This window comes from Mus pahari, chromosome 18 (assembly GCF_900095145.1).
Source record: "Mus pahari chromosome 18, PAHARI_EIJ_v1.1, whole genome shotgun sequence".
Classification (NCBI taxonomy): domain Eukaryota; kingdom Metazoa; phylum Chordata; class Mammalia; order Rodentia; family Muridae; genus Mus; species Mus pahari.
Window position 1 is genome coordinate 40,948,980 of NC_034607.1, and position 11,501 is coordinate 40,960,480.

The following is an 11,501-nucleotide window of genomic DNA, read 5'->3' on the forward strand; positions in this document are numbered from 1 at the left end:
ACAGGGTTTCTCTGTGTAGCCCTGGCTGTCCTAGAACTCACTTTGTAGACCAGGCTGGCCTCGAACTCAGAAATTCGCCTGCCTCTGCCTCCCAAGTGCTGGGATTAAAGGCGTGCGCCACCACTGCCCGGCGGAAAACTGTCTTTTATAAAGGCTGTGACATAATCTGTTCACAGGTGAGTGTGGGGAGTGGGCTTTGCAAAGGTATGTGACATGACACCTAGCAACAGGTTCGACATCCTAAGTTTGGAGCCAATCTGCAAAACTGGTCTTTTGATGCCAACAGTAGGGATTGAACTCAGGTCTTCAGGTTTGGTGGTAAGCACCTGTGTCCAGTGAACCATCTCACTGGCTCCATAGTTTACCTCAAGTAGTTACAGAAATAAATTCGAATCTGACTGCTAAGCCACTACTTATTCTGTATTTGATACTTATTTACACACAAACATGCATGCTTCCATTCTCAAGGGAGAAACCCTGAATTTTCTATGAAGTGAACTCGGCTGACCTTCCTTCTTCAGATTTTCTATGGTGTGTAACTTACAGATTGGTTTGGTACTTTGACTCAGCATCCTATGTTCCCATTTTTCTGGCCATGTTTCTATAGGATGGTTAAGTCCGGTTCCTAGCAAGGGTCAGTGTTGTGAATAGCATCTCCTAAGACTGATCGTGTGGGTACAGAGGCTATGGAATAGAGCCTTAGCTGTACATTTGGAACATATAAATCTCAGAGAATCTCAGCTGTTGACCACTGTTGTATTTGTGTTCCTTTCTGTATTTAAAAAACTTCAAAATAATTTAAACCCTGTGATGTATACTTTACTGTTAGGGACTCTACATTGCATGCATCCTAGTTTTTAATGTTTCATCTTTTGTCTCACAGTGATGAAACAAGAGAATTTATTTGAAGGAGATTCAGGTCGACTTTTGGCTATTCAATTTCATCTGGAATGTGCACATGTATTTTTATATTATTATGAATATAAAGAAGCAAAAGACCAGTTCAGTACCGCTGAAGACATCAGCAGGTTACAGATTGGCCTGACAGGTAAGACTTGGCCTCTCACGGACACTCAGTTTAATTTTACAGTAAAGCTAGTGTATGCTGGCAGTTTGTATTGTATTTTGCATTTGATTTTTTTTTTTTTTTGTTCTTTGTTTTGTCATTTGGTTGTGAGCTATAGCCTTTTTCAGCTGAGCTCTCTCTCCGGCCCTTTTGATTTTTTTTTTCCTCAAGGTATTAAGCAAACTTGTTAGGCTGGGTTTATAATCCTCCATCCTCTAGATGTTGTTTTTTATATATAGCTCAGACTGGCCTTGAACTTGTGATAGTCTAGAATTAGATTCCTTAGTGTTGGAATTTGGGATGCCCTACCATATTTGGTCTAGTATTTAATTTTCTAGAGCCTACCTGTTTTTTATTTTACAATACATTTTAAAGATTTTATCTAAAAATTCTTTAGAACAAATTTGGAATTACATGTTGTCTTTTTTCATAGAGCCCATTCCTTGCTTTTTAGTCACTGCAGCCAGGCAGTATAGGAATGGACCTTGGATCATTCGGTTCTGGTATAAACCTTCAAAGACCTCTCTTGACTCCCCAGTTTAGCCCTGCCCCTGTGTAGTGCCCGTTCTTGTAGATGTTGTTTCTATCCTTTGTTGCATTCCATATTGTATTTCTTAGGTCTATCTTCAGTGCTTGAGAATACCATCGAGGGCTGGAGAGATGGCTCAGTGGTTAGGAGCATTGACTACTCTTCCAGAGGACCGGGGTTCAATTCCCAGCACATGGCAGCTCACAACTGTCTGTGACTCCTGTTTCAGGGGATTTGATACCCGCATTCAGACATATGTGCTGGCAAAACACTGATGTATATAAAATAAAAGTAAATAAATGAATAACACACCTTTAATTTCAGCACTCGGGAGGGAAAAGCACTCGGGAGGGAAAGGCAGGTAGATCTGTGAATTCAAGGCCAGCCTGATCTACAGAACAGCCAAGGCAGAGAGAGGAGAGTTGTGTGTGTGTGTGTGTGTGGGGGGGAGGTGGAGGGGGGAGAGAGGGAGGAAAGGAGGGAGGGAGGGTGGGAGAGAGGCCAACTGAAATGTAAAAGGTACTCAATATTGCAAGGAACAAATTAAGTTCCGAGTGGATTTTTTTTTTTTTTTTTTGACAAGGACGTGGCCATGTCAGGGACCAGTGCTTCAGTCTTATGGTGGGAGTGTGTGTGGGGGTGTGGGGTGGGAGAAGGGGGAGTGGAAGGGGGAGGCAAAGCCTTGAGGCTTAGACCAATGGCAGAGCCTTCCTCAGGTTCTAGTGTGACTGTTGACAGTGTGCAGAAAGTGTCCACTGAGCTTTCTCCACTGAGATGTTTACAGCTTGCAGACCACGCCCCTACATAGCCTGCACTTACCCAAAATGCTGCCTCCTTGTTCAGCTCGTGTAATCACCCTGCCTCCTTGTTCAGCTGTATATACTGACCATGCTGAGCTTCTGGGGTGCTGTGGCTTCTGCATCCTAGGGCCCATACCATCTGATTCCAGCTATTCTGTCCATGTGCCCACGTGTCTATCATTTTCTTTATCCCTCCTCCTCTCCCTAGTTAGTTAACCTTGTGAAGCTATACAGGATGTGTACTGTATGTGTATGTTGAAAGAGTGAATGAGTTACAGAATTTTTCTTGTCTTCTGTTGTTTCTTCTGAGTGCCAGATAGGAAACTCTGCTTTGTATGACGTTCTGCTGTGTCCTAATCTATTGTAGTATGTATTGGATGACTGATGAGAGCCAACATCACCAGCTCACAGGTTTCAGGCTGATCATCTCTGAGACTGTTGTCCCATGCTAGATCTAGATCATCCCGTAGGCCTGTTCTCAGCCCCAGTGCTCGGTGCGTCTTGCTGAGTCAGTATTACTCAGTAGAATCCTGTGGCTGTATCATGAGTCTTATATGACTTTATTGGACCTTAGCCATCGTTTATTACAGTGTTTGTGTGGGAAAAGTTATTTAACATCTAGTTTATAGTTTTTGGAACAATTCCATAAATAACCTGCAGTTTTGTCTGGATTTGAAAGTATAGTTACATGTAATAATTTTATGAGGTTCATTTCAGAGATTTTTTTAAAAAATATTTTTGTTATAGGAGACTTTTAGGGGATTACTTAAGTATTAATGACAGTTTTAATCAGTGGTATATTTAATGGATATTACAGATCTTTTTTCCCAAAGTCGAGGTGAAGAGCTTAAAAATATAAAAGAAAAATAAAATAGAAGAAAGAGAACCAGATTGTTTTTTCCCACTCAGCTATAGACTTACTATAAATAAGCTCTGAAGCCCCTTCAGTGGCAATCCTCGCATGACGTGTCTACAGGGTTGATAGTGACTCGGCCAGAGTCCTCTCAGTGGAGGAAGCAGATTTTGTCAGCTGCTCTCAGTAATCTCACATCTTCCAGAGAATGGATGGTGAAACTTTTGCTTCTCTTCAAAGTGGTCTGAAAATAGCTCTCTGCAGTGTATTATTTCAGAGATATAAAGAAGAAATGCTGGTATCATGAGAAGCCAGATGGGCTCGCCTGGGATTTAGCAGCTGAGGCCCCAGTGAAGTGCTGGCTTTAATGCAGAGGATCCTGTGATCCTGAGTGAGTGGTGACAAGTGTCAGCCCGTCTTTCCATATGTGTGTGATGTGTATGTGTGAATTCTACCCACAGTACTTACATTACTCTTTTCAGCAGAGAATAAAAATAAACAAAAATGGAGACTGAGAATCTCATGCCAGAAATCCTGGGTGTGAGACTTGGCACCATAGTTCATTGACTCGGATTATCTGAAGTAATTTTAACATCATTAGGTCTTTCATATGTGCATGGAGAAAATACTTTAGCACTCTGAAAATATCAGTCAATGTGATTGTACTATAAATCTGCCTGACAAATCCACAGATAAGATTTTATTTTAATTTTCAGGTGCTTTGGGAAAAAGGACACGATTCCAGGAAAATTATGTGGCACAGCTGATTGTAGATGTCCAGAGAAAAGAGGATGTCCCTTCCAGTTGTGAGTTCAGCCCAGCACCCACGCCCCAGGAGTGTTTAGCCAAGGTGAGTTGTTTAGTTCCTGTCACTGTTTCAGGGGGTGAGTGATGAGAAGAGACTGTGAGGACCTTTGTGACGTGGCTTATTTTTTACCTAAAATGGGCATAAGCATTTTACTGCCATGGGTGCCAGCCGTGCCCGCAGTCAGCACAGCTCCCTTACAGTGTAGTAGGCAGAGGTAGCAGTGCTGCTGTGTTGCCTTGACATACAGAAGGCAGACAGACTAACACACACTACTACTACTGCCGTACCCATAGATCTTATTTTGTTTTTTTCTTTTTGAAGCAGGGACTGGCTATGTAACCAAGGCTGGCCTTTAGCTCTGTCTCTCCTACTTTAGCTTCTTAAGTGCTGGCGTGCCACAACCCAGCTGGCTTGGGTCATGGAACTCTGGTGGTGGTGGTTGGGGGTGTTGAGGGAATGGAGAAAGGACAGTGACATGGACATATGCAGTAAAGCTGGGATCAGGTGGGGATCTGCTCCTTCTGTACCCTGGGTCTGTAGCGTGTCTGCAGCACAGGGTTGGGGAGGGCTTAGCTAGTCTGGATAGGGAATCTGTCGGTGAACAGTCTTAGGCTGTGAACATCCAGGAACAGGAAGGGGCAGTTGCTAATCTCTACACACACTGCTCGGTAGCCTGTTAGCACTTATCCTTGGGCTCCTGACGACAGCTTTGCCATTTCTTTGGGGCCTGGCCCATGCTGCCATTTTCCTGTAGGTCTGAGGCAATCCCTGGAGTTCTTGGCTTGATGGTGCCCCTGTCAGCAATGCTCAGGGCTTTGCTCACTCAGGGTTGTCCCTGCTCCCCACACTGGGATGGTAGGCATGAGCCACCACACCCAGCTCTATGTTAGTCCCTTTATTTGGTTTTCTGTGGTTTTTTTTTTTTTTTTTAAACATTCAGAGACCTGTCATTTCTCAGGCTTCTCCTAACTACAGAAATTCCACGATCTGCCTTCACCTTGGCCATTATTAGGTTGCTTGCTGCTTTGTATGCTTTGGCCATGTCTAATGAATTCTTTTCTTGTGGCTTGAACTTAAGAGTCTACGATGCTTGCTTTCATGGAGGCCATAAACATATCTTCATTTTCCAGAGATTCCCACACTTAGAGTTTTATATGTTAATTTTTTAAGGGTTTATTTTTACTTTATGTGTATGGGTGTTTGCCTGCACATATATCTGTGTACCACATGTGTGTAGTGATCACAGAAACCAACAGAGGGAATTGGATCCTCTGAACTGGAGCTGCCACATGCGTGGTGGGAATGGAAGCTGGTTCCTCTGGGAGAGCAGGCTCTGCTCATCACTCCTGAGCCATCTCTGCAGCCCCACATCTACAGCTTTTAATTGTCCTTTTATTCTCTGTAATGTCTTTAGTGGCCATGCTTTGGTATGCGTCACTTTGGAACCTGTAAGTAAACTTACCTTAAGTACACTAAGTACCAAATTTGTGTTTTATTCTGAGGCTAATGCCACAGGGAGAGGCTAGGGCGAGGGCTGAGAGAGATGGAAGAGCTGGCATTCAGTTCATTCTGAGGATTGTCTTAGTCAAGGTTTTAGTGCTGTGATGAAACACCATGACCAAAGAGCAAGGAGGGGAGGGAAGGGTTTACATTTCTAGATCATAATTTATCATTGGAAGATGTCAGGACAGGAACTCAAGCAGGACTGGAACCTGGAGGCAGGAGCTGATGCAAAGGCCATGGAGGGTGCTGCTTACTGCCTTGTTCCCCCTGGCTTGCTCAGCCTGATTTCTTATAGAATTCAGCCCAAAGTAGTGCCAGCCACAAAGTAGTGCCAGCCACAGTGGGCTGCATCATCACCATTGATCACTAGCTGAGAAAATGCCTACAGCTGGACCTCATGGAGGCCTTTCCTCACCTGAGGCTCCTTTCTCTGTGATGGCTCTAGCTTGTGTCGACATGTAGCTGGTACAGACACCACTGATAAGAACACTGGGTGAGTTCCAGTTCACCGTCTCTTTTGTGGTAGCTTTCTTAGGGAACAGTTATTGGTTCTAGAAGAGTGAATAAAGGAGAGGGTCATAGAAATACAGAACCGGACATTACTTCCTTGAGGATGTGGCGCTGTAACTGAACTGTGTATGTGCGTGCTGCTGTGGTTAACACTAGCCAGAGAATGTGTAATGAGTACACTCATCCTTAATTTCCTCCTCTCTGTTCTCAGTCCTGCCTAAGACCCTCATTAAACTTTAGGCTGCCAATTGGAGTCTGATCTTTAGGCTTGGACAGTATCTTTGAAAAGAGATTTAGTTCTGAAGTCCAGTCACACAAAAGTTAAATCTTTCATGATATGTATGTATGGTGTGTGTGTGTCTGTGAGCAGACTGTATGTGAGGTCAGCAGATGACCTTGGTGTATGAGTTTAGGTTCTTTAAAGGAAAAGAACTGTTAGAATGAAAAAAATTTTATATATATATATATATGATTATTAGAGTTGTTTGCAGGCTGAGATGTGTTGATTCTCTTCCTGGTTTCTTCAGGACATTTATCATGAGTAGACAGTGAGCTGTGACAAAGGCCTTTACTGCTCCTGTTGAGATGCCCTTGTGATTTCTGTCAATAAGGGTCATTCCTGTATTATATGACATTAATTTGATGTTGTGTGGCTTTCCTGGGGAGATGTGAACAACTGTCTCTTCACTTCAGGTAGCACATAGAAAAAAGACAAAAGAAATGGTTTCACCCAGGCCTGGCTTTGGAAGCAGTACATTTATGAGGGACTTAGAGGAACATGGCGAAGGGTTACCTAGAGGGACATGGATGTCTCAAAGGCGTCTGCGTCACTCAGGAGCCCACCACAGCATGGGTGATCCCTAAGCTCCTCACACTACTTGCAGGCCGCTTGGCCTGTTGGAGAACCTCTCTCTCCCTAGCAGTTGTGACTGCTTACATGTGTTGCATGTAATCATTTATAAAAAAAATCACTTCACGCTATCACTGTCTCCCCGCCCTCATCCCGCTGTTGTTCTCAGTCATCCAACCCCTGTGGCTAACTGTCACAAATCCCTGTAACCCAGTCAAATAAAATCTCCAGAGGCTTGTAAGTTATCAGTCAGATTTATATCAGTAAATTCTCAACCCACAGAACACCCTGCAGTGAACTCAGACCCAATTGATATAAATAAACCAAGCTGTCCACCTAGATTGATATTAACACAAACTGCGCTCCTAGACTGGACAAATTGCCCTTCATTACGCTATTGCTCTTCTATGATCTTCATAGCTACCTGTGGCTATTTCAAGCCATGTGGATCTGGTTTGTCCTCTTTCTCCGTCTTTCTCTGTCCTTGTCTGTCTGTCCCCTGTCCCATCTCTCTGAAATTCTTAGCCCCACCTACCTTTTTCATTGCCCAACCACAGACTTTATTTAGTCTTATATCTCACCTGCCCTCACCTGCGATTGACAGCGATCCACATGCGAGGGCTTGGGATTTACTATGTGAGTTCCAGGAACTGAGTTTGGGAGTGAGTGCCAGTACCTGCTGAGCCACTGTTCCAGTCCTTCTTAAGGACATTTGGTGTCTTGATTGGCTATTTATAGATGGTCTTTTTTGAAGTATCAGCATTAGTCCTTTTTAGTTTTTAAGACTTATTTTCCTTATATATTTTCAAATAGACCAGATTTATTGATGAAAAGTACTTTCAAAAACTATGCTTTGCCATAAAGTAGTTTAGCCCGTGGGAGTAATGGCTTTGTTGCTGAGGACAGGAGGGTGTCTGACCCCATCGCTTCAGAAGGGCTAGGGTTGTATTGGCAGTCCACCTTCTCGGCATCGGTTTGAGTGATGAGGGAGGCAGACAGGCCGTGGTACCTGGGCTGCTGGGCCACTCTCATGATGTGACGAGAACCATGACCACAGGGATGAATTCATATCCCTCCAGTGATGGTAGACAGGGTAGAAAGAGGGCTGGTGATAGGGATGGCCAGTAAGACAGTGTAAGTCGGTGGGGACAGGGGGTGGGGTTACCCTGCAGAGGTTCTTCTTGATCAGTTAGTAGTGACTACTGTCAGTCTCCACCACTGTCATGTCCACCAAGGTGCACATGGTAAATCTTTCTACAAGGTAAATACATTCCACTAGAAACAGTATGTTGACCACATTTAGACATTATATAATCTTTAAAAATTCAGAAGGGTGTGTTACATAGGATATGGTGCTACATTCCTCAAAATCTTAGTATTCAGGAGGCAGAGGCAGGGAGACCTTTGTGAGTTTAAAACTATCTTGGTCTACCTAGTGAGTTCAGGCCAGCCAGGGCCACATAGTGAAACCCTGTTTTAAATACCAACAAGAGACAGGACACCAAGCCAAACAAAACAAAAACTCCAGAGAAAATAAAAATAAAAATAATGTACCCCTACCTCCCTCCAAAAAACCCAGCAAGCATCAATATCATTTCCTTTAGCAGTCTAATGAATGAGTGAATGAATGAATGAATGAGTGAATGAAATGTAACTTTTGTTCTATTTTCTTCTGTGTCCCACCAGAATCTTGAGCTCAACGATGATACTGTTCTGAATGAAATAAAGTTAGCAGATAGTGAACGGTTTCAGATGCCGGACCTGTGTGCGGAGGAGCTTGCTGTGATCCTTGGAGTCTGGTACGTTAATGACTGACTTGGCTGTGTTGAACACTTTGACGATTGTCCCCTGAGTTTGAGAAGATCTTCATCAAAATCTCCTAGTAAAGTAGGTATTGTGTGGCCTGTGAAGGTGGAGACTTCTTGGGCTACAAATGAAAGGATCAGAGGTTCAGAACCCATTGAGTTTGCAACTCCTTTTCTTAGTCTTTGGTTATCTTCAACTGGGTGTAGATTTTTAATAAAATCCTAAATAATAGGTGAGAGTGCTTGTGTGTGTGAGATGCATGGAGAAGCAGAGGTGGTCTGTGGGGGTTCACACCAGTGCTCCCCAATCTTATCTTTCTTCAGACAGGATTTCTCACTGAACCTGATGCTCACCTATGTGTTGCCTATAAAAGGGGATCCCCTCCTTGTCCTCATAGGACTAGGTTACAGATGCACATGATCACAACTGGCTTTTTTGTGGGTGCTGGGGAGCTGAACTCAGGGTCGTAGGTTTGCATGGCATGCACTGTTCTTGAATGCACCGCTTCCCCAGATGAGAATGACCGTTTGGACCTCCAAAGAAATCTATGTGTGGGTGCATTATATATGTATAGCATGTATAATATTTAAACACAAACACACACACATGTGTATACATATACATATACACATACACATATGTACACATATATACACACAGACACATATATCACCCCCCTCTTTTTTTTTCTTTTTGCGACAGGGTTTCTCTGTGTAGCCCTGGCTGTCCTGGAACTCACTCTGTAGACCAGGCTGGCCTCAAACTCAAAGATCTCCCTGCCTCTGCCTCCCAAGTGCTGGGATTAAAGGAGTGTGCAAGGGGCTGGAGAGATGGTCAGCGGTTAAGAGTGTTGGCTGTTCTTCCAGAGGTCCTGGGTTCAATTTACAGCACCCACATGACAGCTCACAGCTATCTCTGCCTGTGTCTATGTGAGGGTGTCAGATCCCCTGGAACAGGAGGTAGAGTGTGGGTGCCAGGCTAGTCTCACACTTGCAGCAGTCTTTCAGCATCAGCCTCTGCGGTGCTGAGGTTTTGGGTGGGAGCCACCACACCACATTCCTAATCTGTATATCTAATATCTACATGCAGAGTAATTGATATGTGAATTTAAGTTACGTGTTAAACAGTAATGTGTAAATGGTGAACTAGAAGGCTGCAAACATCAGATGTTAAACCTGTGTACTTCTTTTTCCACGTCTCCCTCTGTTCTACTCGGAGAAAATGCTACCCTAAGCTTTAGGATTGTCATTTTCTGGCCTTTAAGGTCATGTTTACTCTTGGGTCTATATCCCTAGCGCTGAGGACTTCCATTTGCTTGCTTTCCTGCTTTCTGTAGTTCCCGGTGATTTACTGCCTTTATTGTGTTTCTGTGGTTTGTGTTTTAATCTGCAGCTGCAGATTAAATTAATTAATTAGAAAAATTTAATTTATACAGCAGCATTCCGCTGGGTGAATATGTCACTATCTGTCATCTTCCATTTGGATGTTTTTGATTCTTTTCAGTTTTTCTAGTATAGTGAATATTTTTGTGTATCATTTCTGGGCCACACATTCATTGATTTTTGTTTTTTTCTGGGCTGTATGATCTAGAATGGAATTACTGAGCTAGGGGTATGTGAATGCTGACCTAATTCCTGATTGCCCAGTGTTTGTGCTCATTAGACCCTGTCATCAGCATCTTAGAATGTCCGGTGTTCCACACTCAGGTGACTTACAGATTTTAAGGTGTCTGGGTGTCATACATGGGATTTCTCAGTGGTAGATGTTTAATAAATAGGAGTCAGTAGTCTCCACTGTCTTGGGTTAATAGCATAGCTTGGGTTTCCTTAGCTTTTTTTACCTTTGAGTTTTGGAGGGTGCGTATCATGGCAAGTACCTTGACCTGTTCATCCATCTTGTAGCCACTGGATTTCTTTTTTCTTTTTCTTTTCTTTTTTTTTTTTTTTTTTTTTGGTTTTTCGAGACAGGGTTTCTCTGTGTAACCTTGGCTGTCCTGGAACTCACTCTGTAGACCAAGCTGGCCTCAAACTCAGAGATCCGCCTCCTGAGTGCTGGGATTAAAGGTGTGTGCCACCATACCCAGCTACCACTGGATTTCTTTGTTTTTCTAATAAGATAAATTATTTTGATATTTTTGATATCAGCTGTTATATTTTCAGAGTTTTTATTATTATCTTTTGCAAGTTTGTTTCAATACCTGTATATGTTGCATAGCACTTTAGTATGTGACTTAAAATATGTATTTTAAGAAATAATGGTTTCTTTAAGAGTTATTTTTAATTAGCTACAACATGTATCTTAGGATTTTTTTTTTTTTTTTAATTCAAAGCACAAATTTCCAGAAGAACAACCCGGTTCATAAGCTCACGGAGGAGGAGCTGCTGGCCTTCACGTCGGTGAGTAATGGCCTCACTCTCTCCAGTTCCTTCTTTTTCCTTGTAGATTATTTTGACTCTGGTGTGCTCTTCCTTAAGCTGAAAAACTGCCAGCTAAGGAAATCAGGGGTGCGTAGCCTGCCAGGTTTTTTGTTTGTTTGTTTGTTTGTTTGTTTTTATTTAGATATTTTCTTTATTTACATTTCAAATGCTATCCCGAAAGTTCCCTATACCCTCCCCCTGTCCTTGCTCCCCTACCCACCCACTCCCACTTCTTGGCCCTGGCCTTCCCCTGTGTTGGATCATATAAAGTTTGCAAGACCAAGGGGCCTCTCTTCCCAATGATGGCTGATTAGGCCATCTTCTGCTACATATGCAGCTAGAGACATGAGCTCTGGGGG

At 43.1% G+C, this 11,501-nt stretch overlaps 1 protein-coding gene across 1 annotated transcript in view; it reads left to right on the top strand.

Annotated features, from left to right (window-relative positions):
• The window catches only part of Ttc27 (tetratricopeptide repeat domain 27), a 136,542-nt gene that overhangs the window by 21,650 nt on the left and 103,391 nt on the right, over nucleotides 1-11,501 (top strand). Inside the window, exons 6-9 of the mRNA XM_029531208.1 lie at nucleotides 884-1,048; nucleotides 3,965-4,098; nucleotides 8,606-8,718; nucleotides 11,055-11,121. Of these exons, the coding sequence (XP_029387068.1) occupies nucleotides 884-1,048; nucleotides 3,965-4,098; nucleotides 8,606-8,718; nucleotides 11,055-11,121 (479 nt within the window). The remainder of the gene's footprint in view (nucleotides 1-883; nucleotides 1,049-3,964; nucleotides 4,099-8,605; nucleotides 8,719-11,054; nucleotides 11,122-11,501) is intronic.